This window comes from Diprion similis, chromosome 10 (assembly GCF_021155765.1).
Source record: "Diprion similis isolate iyDipSimi1 chromosome 10, iyDipSimi1.1, whole genome shotgun sequence".
Taxonomy (NCBI): domain Eukaryota; kingdom Metazoa; phylum Arthropoda; class Insecta; order Hymenoptera; family Diprionidae; genus Diprion; species Diprion similis.
In genome coordinates, this window is record NC_060114.1 from 8,471,916 (window position 1) to 8,486,319 (window position 14,404).

A 14,404-nucleotide genomic window follows, 5' to 3' on the forward strand; every position below is an offset into this window, starting at 1 on the left:
CGAAATAGAGGATGAAAACAGATCCGTTCGGTGAATTCTACGTACGCACGTTATGTTTAATTAACTATTTGCACGTTCGATGCGCGTGGAATTTCACACGCAAGCGTTTGCCGCAAATGACAAATACACGTGCGGAATACAGATGTACGAGGTGTCTCGGAAACAGATAAGAATTTCGGAAGAACGAGAATAAATAAATAAAAGTAAATAAAACAGAAACGGGCCGATACTGGTAAAATATAAATTCAACGTGTAGGGTTATAAATTTCGACAGATTATTTGAAATTATTAAATAACTATTTTGATGTTTTTTTTCTCATATGCAATCCAGAAGAGGATCGATTAACCTGTTCACTTTTTTGTACACTATAGTTTATAATCTTGATTTTTGTTTTTTACCATTTTCTCAAGATACATTATACATTAGATAATTGTTGAGTTTGTTTATTAAAATGGGGTGAAATTTTGTGAAAAACCTGGTAAAACTATTTATTTTATAGAATCATTTTCACGTTGGAAGGAGAACAAAAATTTTAAAGAAAAAAAATTAAATTTTTTAAAAATGTCCAAAACATCTGAGAATCGTCTATAAGAAGTTCTTCTTTACTCGAACGAAGGCATTTTGAGTATATACTTTCAATTTGACGATTTTTGTATATTCGATCATTCTTAACGTCTTCTTCCCGAATTTTCTTTTCTTATTTTGTACTTGACTTGATTCCAGTGGATTTAATTACAACATGTAATCAGTTTCCCGGAGGCATATACGGAACTGAAGACCTAAAGGCTCTTCCCTTTCTTTCGCTTCCGTTTCTATATTCCGTTTGTGCTGCGTGGGTGATCTACGTTTCATGAATCTTAAATCGCGTGTGATAATACAGTGAATCAGACTGTATGGATCGAATAGATCATCGTGACATGATTCCTGATCGATTCGGACGTATGTACCTGCTTTAACATGCGCAAATGTGATGAATGACGTATTTTCTAACCCTGCCCTTCGCTAGACTTTGTATTTTGAGAATCTAGCATCTTCTCGCGAGTAATTCGCTTTTCGTTGATCACCGATACGATTGAAATTCTCTCATCGTAGAGCCAAATAAGAAAAAAAAAAAAAAAAATGGAATAGAAAATTTCTATTCTCTAATCAAATGCTACAACTTTTTTGCGTCAATCATTCAGCCAGAAAAAAAATCTGCTCCCGAAGATCAGCTAGAGCAGCTTTCAAAATAATTATTCTTACGAATAAAAAATGTTAAAATACAGTTAAAAGTTACTCTAATATGTGTAGAAATTTTTACTTTAATAAATTGAAAGATCATTTCAAGAAAAATTCTTGAAAAATTGATTTTCTTGGGCCTCCTGACTGTAAATAACCCCTTAATTGAAGTTAATCAGGAATGTCAATGAACGGAAAAAAATTATTTTCAAAAAGATTGAACCCATTTGAGTGTCGCTAAATTTTTTCACCGATACTAAATATTTTCATGATGGAGAAACAAAATAATTATGACCTGACTGAGTCTGCATTTTCGATGCCAGACCGTTCGAGATGCCCTCAAGTCGTCTGCGCGGGCCGAATTAAAGTCTCCGCGTTGATGTCGAGACTTTAATCGACGATTTGTAAGCCGGTTACGTCTCGCTACCTACGTAAAACCAGACCTCGCGCCGCGATCATTACGTACAACGTTACTTGATATATTATTTATACATACATATTTTTTTCGACACTTTGAGCAACTGCAATCTGAAAATACGATAGGTAAAAATGAGTAAAGATAATTTATACAGAGATTGAGATCGCGGCTCTTTATGGCCTAGAAACGGGGTCAAATTCCCTAAAGAGTTTCAGAAATACAAACTATCATGGATATTAGGCATATGGGGCATTCTGATAATAATCCAGTAAACAGTTTCTAGCATTGGTTTCATGACACTCGAAAATCATCTGAATAACTTTTATTCAAACGTAGAAATACTTTTCAGAATCAGTTTTAAATAACAAGGCGATTTTCTTTTGAAGATTTCAAATTTCGATCATTCACATTTCTTTTGCCATAAATATTTTCGAGATAATTCCGAAGGTTATGGTTTATCCGTTGAAATGTGATGATTTTGTTGATTCTGCTGAAATTTTGCGCTAAATGTGATTAAGATACAGGAAAAAAAATAAAATTTGCAAAAATTACGTTCTGAAAATTCATGGAATTGCCGGTATGCATGCGGGAAGGTCCGGATCTCGGATTTCCGGTTTCGACGCCGGTTAAAACGCGGAAACTTATGGCCTGTAGGCAGTGATCGCAGGTCACGTATGACCTTCGAGCACAATGCTAAGAACTCGTGGTTGCGGGTCTGCCTGTATACCGTAACTATTATATGTCACACTGTGCATACAGAAACTAAGTATCGCGAAATACGTGACATGGCCGAAAACCGTGCGCGGATTCAAACCTTTATTAGCGATTTAAGAATTTTGTATTTTTGTTTCTTCGCCCATCGGATGATTTTTATTGACTCCTCCTCTCCTTATTATTCGAATGATTTTAAGAGGGGGGAAAGAATTCACGGGTAATAAAAGTCCGCGATGAATAAAGAAGAGAAATAAAATGATCAATAAAATTAAACGATTAAACGATCGTAAATAAATTTGAAAAGTAGGGAGAGGAGGGCATAAATAAACTCTACAGGTTGAACGATGGGTGCCATGATAGTAGATTTGAAAAAAATTCCTGTGGTTTGCCGTTATTTTCCAATCTGTTTGGCAATTTGATATTCCTCCTCCGCGGCGAGAAGAAAAAACAACAACAACAATGAAAAAACCGGTTCAATAACAAGTCAGTGTAGGGCGAAATAATTGAATGCGAATCTATTGAGATCGCTTTACTTGCGTGCTTTTATCAATATGTGTAATCTATACATATATATACACTAATATACATATTTAATATACGCAAAGAATTACACAACGCATCGCAACCTGTGTTGTTCTTGGGTACCGTTTAACACTGTGTATAATATAAAGCGCAAGTAATGTTTATAATTATAATTCACGTCGAGATCGTGTTTGTTCCAAGCTCCATGTACAATTTTACAAGTGTGGAAATATAAAATCGCGCGTACAGTGTGAAAACGGTCATTAAATGTGTGTAATATAAGTTATCTTGTTACATAATACATAATAAAAACATTTGTACACCGACTCGATACCGAAATTCGTTATTTTGCAATTGTGATTGCTCCACAAATACTTCAATTCTTTAGGTTTTATTCTTACATATGAGACAGAGGATCGTGTGGCTCGATGAAATGTCGATTTGAGAGAGGATAAATGAGGAAGAAAATTAGAAGAGCTAGAAAAATTGTATGAAAGATGAGAAGAAAATTGAACCCCGAATTTCTTTCTACTTCTGCTCTACTGACGTCAATTATATCCTTAAAACAAGATTATTATGATGATTATTAGAGAAAACCGTTTTGATCTTGTCTGCGCTTCGTGATTATATAAGATTTATTTTAATGCCTAAAATACATTAGTCGGGATCGAAGATTTGAGAACAAGACAAAATAAGGTTGAAAAAAAAAAATTATAAGAGGAATAAAATAGCCGAAGATCGCTTAATCGGAACTTAGCGTAATTGAACGGGCTGAATAATAATGAGAAACAATAAGAACAAGAATGATAATGACGACAAGATGGATAGATAAATAAATAAATAAAAAGTATGGAAAGATCGGTCGAGCACGTTCGACATCACGTGAATGCCGGAGGATCGGAATGCAGTTCTGACATAACGATATGGTATTTAGATGAAGCCCGTTGCCGTTTAAACTACACACACTGGACCCAAGCGACAATATATGGTTACATCGCGCACGCATGGGTGACCGCAACGTAATTGATATCTCGGTGATCTCCGAACGACCGTATCCATACATGTTACACACATCCACTGCATGCGCACGTGTTTCTACGGCAGGCCTGCGTGTAATTATGACGAGAACACGGCATAAAAAAAAAGAACGGAAGGAATAAGAGAAGAAAAAAAATTTTATCGCAAAAACAACTCGGAAAAAACAGACCTCCACCCACTCCGAGATCGGTATGCGAAATTTATGCTTATTTTTACCGAGTGAACCGGGCTCATCCGTCTGAACCGTTTGCTAACCCTCATAGGTGAAAGGCATTTGAAATCGGTTACGGAAATCGGTAAAGGAGAAAAATGTCGGTAACGGAAATCGGTTATAATATTTTTTACACTGAAATCTGAGAAGGAGATTAGAAGAGAATAATTGGAATGCTTAAAGATAATCAGATCTGCGTGAGAAATCGGTTGCAAATTCAGGATCACGCATATATTTAAAACCGTAGATATCGAAGCAAATGTAAAGAAAAATAAATTACCTACTGCAATAGGGTCAAAGATAACTGCTTGTCGATCGCAAAGCATCCATGTAAAAATAGCTTAAATCATGACACAAAATAGATGTGTAAAATCGGATGCCAATCGTAAAAATTAATTACGGTGCCTGAGAAGAAGAGAGAGAAACAGAAAGAAAGAGAAAGAGGGAGAGGGAGAGAGAGAGAGAAGGAAAAAAATATCGGACATCACAACTAAAAGACAAATAGAGGTGCTAAAAATCGTTCGAAAATCGACTAGCATTCTCAAGCGAAGACCATGATAGAAATAGGTGTAACGAAGAGGCGAGACAGGTGTGAAAAATGGGTTAATCAATAATACGGTAACGATCGGTACTCGTGCCGATTCGTTCATCCACTATTAAAATTCCCGTATTGACAGATATCTCGGACACTTAGATCGGAATGCGTGACCGTATCAGCAGAGTGTGTTACGAAGGGTATCACGTGATCGAACGAACATTGGCTATAGGTGTGATGAACAATAAACACGTGGTTACCCGGTGCGTTCCGCATTTTTGCGCTAAAGCGACCTGCAACAATAGATCGGCGATAAGAGCCACCTGGTCTCGTTGGCGAAGAGACTGTTGCGGATGTGGAATCGGCGGGGAAAGGGGCCTGCGGTCAGTCAGGTACATACATAAGGAGCAATGTACACATTGCGCGATCGCCGTGCGGCGCTGCCGGAATGTCTGCGATTTATCGGTAAGACAGAGTGGGGGGCGGATCGGGCGAGGCTGTCGCGCACTCAGTGGTTAGGGTCATCGCATGGTTCCGCTGGTCTCGACAATCGCGAACCACCACCCCTTAACCCCCCACCTCTTTCACCTATCACCACTCAATCGGCTTTAAAGGCTCAGTCGAACCCCAGGTCGGTTCAGTTCGGCACCACGTGCCGGTAGCAGCCGCCAAATTCGGTTTTAAAATAAAAATAAAGTAAAAAAGAATTTTACCTCAGAGGGTCGAAAAGTCGATCGTCGAGTTACAACTGTGAACGTTAGATTTTCCGTATAGAAATCTCGAGCAACGCTGATACCGATCTTTGGATAAAAATAGTTTATCAAAAATACCGGTCAACAACGTACAGAGTTCGGTTACGGTCGAAAGTCAACAGAACGTACCTTCGAATCCAGAGAATATTCATACCGATCTTTTACAGTTTCTCGCTTTTGCTGTGTCGATTCCTTTCATTTATCGCTGAAAAGAGAAGAAAACTAAACACACTAACCAACCATGCATTGGAAGATATTTTCCTGCTGGAGGATCAGTCCCGCTGCTTCCGCGACTCCGGAAGATGATTCTGGAGCTCCGAAGGCCGCAGGCAACCGAGATATGGACGCCAAAAAGCTGCAGGAGCTGGAGAGCCAGGAAGTCCCGAAGGAACGTGGCAGTCAGTGGCTCCAGTTTATGGCAGCAGTAAGCGGTGAGTGTGAAAAATTTTATACACCATTAGTGTTTCTGAAATCATTGGCTAGACGGTGTGGATTAGAATAATTTTTTTAAACATCCACATTAAGAGACAGAGATAGAGAGAAACGTTGTAAGAACAAATAAACTCAGTTCTTGGTCGTAAAAATGACGAACTCGCACCGCCCTCATTGTGTCCACTTAAAGAACCTGTGAAAAAAACTGCAGAGCGTTCAGCCTTGAGTAGCGATAGTAGTCCGCAAAATGGGACGGGCATGATTGATCAGGTGCCCTTGGTTCGAGAAAGGCCAGCCGTCCATATGTGGCTTTAAAAATTTGCGGATGTGGTTGCTGTAGAGCGAGTAAGCGAAAGAGTACCTAGCTATCTCCAAACGGGCTTTGAGCCCAGTCCGTTTCCTGCAGTCCAGGACGAACCGACCATGGACTAAATCCTCAGCCTTCGGGGCACCAGCAGATTCCTAAATCAAGGATGGAACCGTTTTAGAGATCAGGGCACAGTTCTTCCAATCACGAGAATCACGCATAGCGTGAGTTGAAGTATGGACATTGGTGGCTTCTGCGCTAAGCTTGGCGCTAATAACCGGTAATTATCGGAACGACTTCCTTTCCAGCCCGTCCACCTGATTTCACGCCATTACTCCAGCATTTAGGTACAGTGGAGTCACGCCACCGCCTTCCTCTCTTTGTCAAAGACCCGGAGCTGAGAGTGTTAGAAAGCTGCCAGACAGAGTGTCTCCACAGCAATCTCGGGTCGAGTCGTCTCTGAGGTCATGTAAACGCATATCTGATGAACCGGTTGAACCGTGATGAATTAATCGGTGCAGGTGTGAAAACTGCAAGTGTAATTGCGGCGGCAGTTACGCGTTGGTATGACTGCGTGGCCGAGATATTCCAGCCAACATGTTTGTACCGGTGACCCGGTTTTCAGTCTGCCAGCTATGGGCACGGCTGCAACCCGGTTGCGCAATCGGTTTCTCGTCCCGTGTTCCGGTTCCGGGGTTTCCTAGGGTCGGACATCTTCCTGAAGTATAAAAATTCGATTAGACACATCGCTTATAAATTCGTGTTTGCACTTCATCCGGAAGCCAAGAAACGTCGAGGCACTCCAGGCTAAAACGAAGGACGTGCGTCACTACCTTAATCGTTAAGCGCCAGACGTGAATGGCACTAAAAATGCTCGCCAGACTTCCTTCAGCCTCGCGACGCGTCGAGGATTCGAATAATGCAAATCATTGCGAGTTCAATACGTTAATCGATCATTGAAATCGGTTCATTTCACAACATTAAAAAATTCCACAAGATCTTAATCTGAAAAAAGCTGAAAGTGTTATGTAGCCATGGCAAACAACTTGCACTAATTCCGGTGTATAAATTGACCCGTTACACGGTACCTTCTTTCTTATGTGCTGTCTGAATAGAAGAGGCGAAAAGTCGCGGCTTTCGAATCGGTACAAAGACAATCGTGATCGTCGGAGGTTACGGCCGTTGTTATTACGGAATATCGTCATTATTATTATTATTACAGTGTAAATATACACAGCGCATACATAAAACGTAGCGCACTTTAGGCGCTTTCTCTTATAACCAAGACGGAAATTACTTGGTGAAAATGAATGCCATTTAATCCTCGCAACTTCCGATTGATCGATTCAACCAAAACAATGGGCCGACAATCAGCGTCGGTTAGGTTTCTCGTTTTGTTAGTTTTAGATAAAAAAAAAAAAAACAAAAAAAAAAACTCATAGGTGGTACATCGATAGCACAATAGTCGACTAGATACTGCAGCCCATTCTTCGCAGAAAATCATGTCAGTGCAAAGCGATGCCAATCAGCAGTTGCGCAACCCGTTTTTAGCGCAGTCGCGAAGGGCATTCATCTGCTTCACGTTCACGGTGAACACTTACATTCGTGACATGCATACAGGCTTTACGTAACCTCCAGAAAATGCAGCCTGCCCTCTTCGCTGTGTGGTTAACCTAACAATTATACAATTATTTTACAATGTATACCATGCAGTGTAGTTATGCGAATCGTGAACAAGGAGTCGAGTTGTTGTTTGTTGGAACTTTAAGTTTTTCTTTTTTTTATCTTCTCAATCGTGTCGTTCCAATTCCAGATTTGAAGTACCTTTTCAAATTTTCTAATTTATACTTCAATTTTACATATAGAATTAGCTTGCCATTTTTGATGAATACTATGACGGTATATAGACATGCTTCAACATCTACTTTAAAGTTTCTAGTAGTAATTCATACCTTTCAAAAACGCTCTTTATTGTTTTCTGCGTCCTCTTTCAATGGAACCATTTACTGATTTCGAAGTAGAACTCACATGAAACATAAATCAAAGATCATGTTTCTTTCTCTACTGCGTCTTCTTCATCATTGTTTCCTTGTTTGAGGAACGATCAACGGTTTTTATTTTTCAAAAGTATGTATACTTTAAAAATCATTATGTCAAAATAGCTCACTTTTAGATCGACTTCATTCTATTAGTTATCTTCGGCGTTTCACATCTTTAAAAATATACTGCATCTTCTTTTTCAACAATTTACAGATTTCGAACCAAAACTAAACCTCAGTCAAAAAATCTATTTCTTCCGTTTCTTTTCTTCCGTATTTTAATCCAAAGATGCCTAAGATTCTGTTATATATTCTGGTTCCAGCGTGCTTAGGAGTGATGGCATGCGGTGGTCACCTTGGCTGGACGTCACCAGCACTACCGTACCTAACAGGCCCAGACTCCGAGTTCCCAGTGACGAAGGGCGAAGGAGCCTGGGTAGCATCACTATACACCCTCGGCGGAATTTTAGCCTCATTCATAAGTGGAGCGTGTGTCGATCGCCTGGGCCGGAAGTTCTCCTTACTGGCGTTCGCGCTACCGCAACTAGCCGGTTGGGGTCTGGTGGTGGCCGCAAAGAGCGTGATGACCTTGTACGTGGCCCGTTTCGTCGCGGGTATCGGTCACGGCGGTATTTACAACGTGGCTGTGATATACCTTGGCGAAATAGCGGACAAAAACATCCGTGGTGCACTGGGAACGTTCCTGAAGATGTCGACGAACGTTGGAACACTCTTCGTCACAGCAGTCGGTGCCTACCTCCCCTACTGGCAGCTGAATCTGGTCTCGATGGTCGTCCCGTTGACCTTCGTAGCAACCTTCGTCTTCATGCCCGAGACGCCGTACTTCTTTCTCATAAAGGGCCGCGACGCGGAGGCTGAGCGCGCCCTCATGCGGCTGCGTCGAGTAGCCAAGCCCGAGAGCGTCCGCACTGACATGGCGGCCATGAAGGAGGCTGTGATCGAGGGTCAGCGATCGACGCGCAACGCGCTCTTCGAGCTTGTCGGGACGCGAGGAAACCGTCGCGCCCTCTTGATCCTCCTGGGCCTCAAGGCCACGCAGCAGTTCTCCGGTCACATGGCGATCGTCGCCTACACGCAGGAGATATTCAGCCACAGTGGCTCGTCACTCGCACCCAGTGAGGCCGTCATCGTCCTCGGGGGGGCGCAGCTGGTCGCCGGCGTGATAGCAGCTGGTCTGGTCGACCGTCTGGGACGGCGACCGCTGATGATGGCATCCGGTATCACCGCTGCGCTGGCGCTCGGGGTTGAGGGCCTTTTCTTCTACTTGAAGTACGAAGTCCAGGCAGATGTATCGTTGTTCACGTGGTTACCGATAGTTGCGCTGATCACCTACGAGGTTATGGTCGCCCTGGGAATCGGAACGCTGCCGTACGTCCTGCTCGGCGAGCTATTTCCCACTAACGTCAAGGGCCCAGCGGTCGCCTGTGGGATAATCGTGGGGTCGTTCTTCGCCTTCCTCGTAGGACTTGGATACCAGTCGCTGAATTCGGTCGCCGGAATCTACACGACATTCTGGATATTCTCCGTATGCTGCGCGTCCGGCACGCTCTTCGTGTTCTGGATATCGCCCGAGACCAAGGGCAAGACCCTTGAGGAGATTCAGAGGGAGCTCAACCCCCCCGCGAAGATCCTTCCTGGACCTTGAAAACGCAGGCGGAGCAGCCCGATGGAGATGATCTCGCGAGCTCGCGCACCCCGAAGTGTTTTCCACGCGTCAGGTACTTCCAGGGTGGTAAATAGAAGGCGGCCTTACTTTCTCGACAACTGTCCTTCGGGATTAATTCGAGGGCCGATTTCGGGCACGGAGGAATCGATGACGAAGCGGATACCGAAGACTGACGATTATGGATCCCGTCGATTGTCGACCTCATCGAGAGGACTAACTGCCCAGATTCTAGTCTTTGTACCCAAATAATTAATTTTTCATTTGTCATTTTTATCCTTCGGCACGATGCGTGTGCTTCGATTTGAATGATAGTGAAACAGTTTTCTTCTCACTACTCATATGAAGAGACGTTTTTTCATTAAGACTATTTTGAACTATTTCAATGTTGTTCCATGATTTGTTTTATTTTGAAACACTACCTTCCAGCAGTAAATCAAGATAAAGATAGCAATCACTCTTCTCATCAGATTCTTTTTTTTCTCGATCCAGTTTTGGATGATGAGCTATACTGATATTTTCTCGCTGTCGCTGGTTGACTCGACTCACGTTTCTGCCGAGTCCTTTCATCAAATTCTTCTACGTCACGTGCTTTTAATAATCACGTATTTGGGGGTGCGTAATTTTTATTGCACAGCTCAATGTTGTATTTATCTTTTCATAACTAGTACAGTCGAATTTGAAGTTGAAGTTGAAGTTGAAAAAGTCACGGTCAAGTTTGTCAGCACAGGAAGTTTTTTTCAGTGCAATTCTTTTTCTTGCACAGACTGCAGAATGAAAAATCCACGTCCATCAAATTATTGCTAGATAATATTTCTCCTTTCATATTATTAAAACTGACAGTAAATTTGTCAAATCGATAGAATTAATGATAAGGATAAGCAGAATGGCTACTTGACTATAATTTTATCAGTATACGATAAAAATATTCTACGACTTTAGCATATTATACACAGAAAATGATGTAAAACAAAACAACGAAATTGGTTTTATGCAAAAAATAAACAATTGAGGTGTTAATTTGCTTTTGCTCTAAATTCCTTACTCACTTCCTTTTTCAAATTCCTTCACTCCTCATCAGTTTTTTTCTTTCCTTTCTTTTGTATCCTGTTCGTTTAATCGCTCAGTGGAATAAAAAACAACTGATTTCCACAACCGAACCTAACCTTGTCAGTATTCTATGTACAATTACGATTGTAACGGTCCAATAGAGAGGTCGGGTATAGTATATAAGTACTTCCGGTACCCTGGGACATCCGCAATAGCCAGCTTAACCTCGACGTCACGTCGCAACGTCGTCACCTAGTAATAGAATAATGTGACCTATATATCGATTTTATATTATGTATATCTATTCGTTATTGTTAATCTCATCATGCATTGATACCTTTGAATAGATTCAATTTATACTCCACCGTTCAACTGGAAAAAAAATAAAATAAAACAAGTCAGTTGAATCAATTGATAGATTGTTTAAAGATCGATATCGATTATTGAATAATTTGTATCCCCTTCTTGTTTAATTGGTCCAACGATTGCATCGTACTGTATAATTTCTTGTACTGTTGATCGTTTGTCCGTGCAGGCAATCGACAAAAAAAAATGTTCTCTTTCCGTCTCATACGGATATAATACACTTATTTACTTCTCGTTAACTGAACGATCAATACAATCAGGTTATACTTCCGCGGATGTATTAATTAATAGAGTAGATATACGGATACAATAAGCAAAGTCGCGGCGTCACGATCGTCGCCACGACGTGGATGAAATATTAATCGGAGCGAGAAAAAGTAATAAGTAAACAACGAAGGAGCTGTGAAAAACCGAAAAGAAAAGAGTATTTTAGGCACGTAGAATATAGCCTGAACCTTGGCGCAGTTGCAAGGAATGAAGGAGGCAAAAAGGACAAAAAGGGAGGAACAACAGTGACGAGGTGAGAGGGTGGCTTGGCTTGATAAAACAAAGGAATCAAATCTCGCCTCCCTCTTACATTAGAGCCGTTGGAGCCTATGTATGTACGTCTGCCGGTACGTATAACCTCATTGAGTCTCTGGTCAGCGCCGTCTCTAATTCATTAAAGGCTGGCATACGCACACGTGGCTCCTTCGACGCATTAAATGGGTGAGAAAACACCCGGCTGGTATGGTATGGAACGGAACGAAACGGAACAGAACGGACTGGACCGGAGCGGAACGGAACAGAATGAAACGGAACGGTGTAATGAATAAGGAAATGAATAAAACGGATTAGCTCACCCTGCAGATCCATGTCGGGGCTGCTTGCGGATGCCGGGAACTGCTCCAAATCCGATAAAGAAGCCCCGCTGCCTCTGCAGAAATTGTTATTGGGTACCATTGCATTTTTCGTCATTTGGTCGTGTTGACGTATCGTGGACGAGTGGTTAATGAGGATACCTACTTCTTTGGGACAGGACGTGTAGGATGTTGGTGATCAGGGGATGAGAGGAGTCACTCCGTGATCTGGTCGTAGTTTGATTCGACGCCTTCTTCGTCGTCTTCTTTTTTTTCGTTAACTTGCCTTTTTCTTTTGTAAGTAACACGGCATGGAATTGTCGAAAAAAAACTTGGTGATAACCACCAAGGACTGACTCGAGAGAATGTGGTATAACGATAATAATGGCGTATGGTAAGGAGATGGATTATTTTCTCACTTTTTTAACGTTTCTTTAACGTCTTCCTTATCGAAAGAACTTGAAGATAATCGACGATACTAATGATGAAAAATGCGGAAGAAGTGGTCAACTACTTGTGAGTTATGGTGACTTGACAGTACTTTTATTCATTTCAACATCTCTTCATATCTTCTTCTACTTGTATTTCATCGTCATCTTTTACATCATCTGCGTTGACGTCTACCGAGGAAAACTTGTTAGAAAATTAGTTACACAGTTCTTCATTCACACATCAATTCAATATGTAAAACAGTAATTGATCTTCCGTTTCATCACGATCGAGTTTTTAAAAACTTTTCTTCTTCGTCCTTTGTAAATCTGACTAACCAAACTAAGTACGTTATCGATAAAAATCGTCGATATATGTATCGCGACCAACGATCTTGAACGGTGTCCGAAAAGACACTACCGGATTTCTTCATCGCGTTGGACCACCACTTCGGTGGTTATCGTTACATATATAAATACTGATCATACCAATCTATCATGCGTAATTATCCGACCAAGCAAACAAGGCGAACGAATACATAAATGATAAATAGGCAAATGAATATAAGGAAACAATGGAGGTAATTGACAGCGTATCATGTTTATATGTGTTCGTACGATAATTGATCAGGAGGACCGCGGGGCAAGGAAACTAGTCTTGCGTTAACTGTGCCGAGGGCCTTGGCGCGATCTGTTGCCTTCCCACGATCACAAGTATCAGAAAATCCTTGGGTAGGTGTTAGCTTTAGCAGATGATTATCAAATGAAACGAATGAATAATTCTGTTCTAGTTTTGCTCATCCTCATTTTATGGGTTCAGGAAAATCAGTGGCTCATGCGGGTGAAGTGAAGTCAGAAAAATTCACGAAAAATATGATGAAGTTTGTATAATCACACGTGTCTAGATACGTGAAACGGCTGGATTAGATTGAGCCAGTCATCGAGGGATGCTTCGGATCCCCCAGGAGTGGGTTAAAACGTATAAGACCTACATATGTGTGCGCGTATATACTCGAGGTTCTTGATGTAAATCGTTGAATTTCGTTCTTCACAGGGTGAAGAAATATATTTATATTTCATATATTCACAGTGCCTTCCGAATACAGTAGGTATACATACAAGGTACGCGTTAGAAGATGTGATTTACGACCCATCACACGATTGTTATTACATATGTATACTGCATGGATATACTGGTATTATATATCCACAGATATATATATTCTCTGTGTATTATAAGGCATATCATTATACCTTTTGCCTGTCAATAAAATCTGCGTCAACTATTGTGCATAGAAAGAAGCGGTCTTAAAGTCGAGGAAACGGTAAAAAAACAAGAAGAAGAGAATGGAGAATAAAATATCCTACAAAAACACGAAGAAAGTGGAGAAACTAAAAAATATAAGAACTAGATAGATCAGACGTCAGGCTAATGTAAAAAGGACATTTTTTATCGTTGACCGTAGAAAAATTTGTTCTTTTGTTAAAAATTTTTTATCTAGGCGAAAACGTTTTTTTTTTTTTCACGATACTGAAAAAATGTATCATTGGTCAAAATTCTGAATTTTTAAGCTTATAATGAATAATAATAAATACAGTCCCGCTGATAAATATCCAAATTTCTCAGGATCGGAGTATGAGGATCAATTATCTTTTATAATTTTTTTTAATCGTTAATAATTTTCTTCAAGGAAGAGGTAATTTGAAAAAATTGTGGTTTTGATCAGTAAAGAATTAAAAAAATTAATTTTCCAACTTAACACGCGTAGTTTCAAGGAATTCATGTATACACGAGAGCGAGAAAGCATAAGAATCGATAGAAAGTCGTATTTCATCAATTTCTTCCAAGT

The 14,404-nt window shown here is 40.7% G+C and overlaps 1 protein-coding gene across 1 annotated transcript; it reads left to right on the forward strand.

Annotated features, from left to right (window-relative positions):
* The first annotated feature begins 5,087 nt into the window (after positions 1-5,087).
* Positions 5,088-10,770, forward strand: LOC124411099 (facilitated trehalose transporter Tret1-like). The gene is made up of 2 exons (XM_046889980.1): positions 5,088-5,840; positions 8,511-10,770. The coding sequence occupies exons 1-2, from the start codon at positions 5,651-5,653 to the stop codon at positions 9,851-9,853; spliced, it is 1,533 nt and encodes a 510-aa protein (XP_046745936.1). The 5' UTR covers positions 5,088-5,650; the 3' UTR covers positions 9,854-10,770.
* Positions 10,771-14,404: the final 3,634 nt, after the last annotated feature.

What these genes read in the sequence shown, in the direction of transcription:
- LOC124411099 (XM_046889980.1), top strand. Translation starts at nt 5,651, where the DNA reads ATGCATTGGAAGATATTTTCCTGCTGGAGGATCAGTCCCGCTGCTTCC. An exon ending in GTTTATGGCAGCAGTAAGCG is followed by an intron (nt 5,841 to 8,510) that starts GTGAGTGTGAAA and finishes TTCTGGTTCCAG; the next exon opens with CGTGCTTAGGAGTGATGGCA.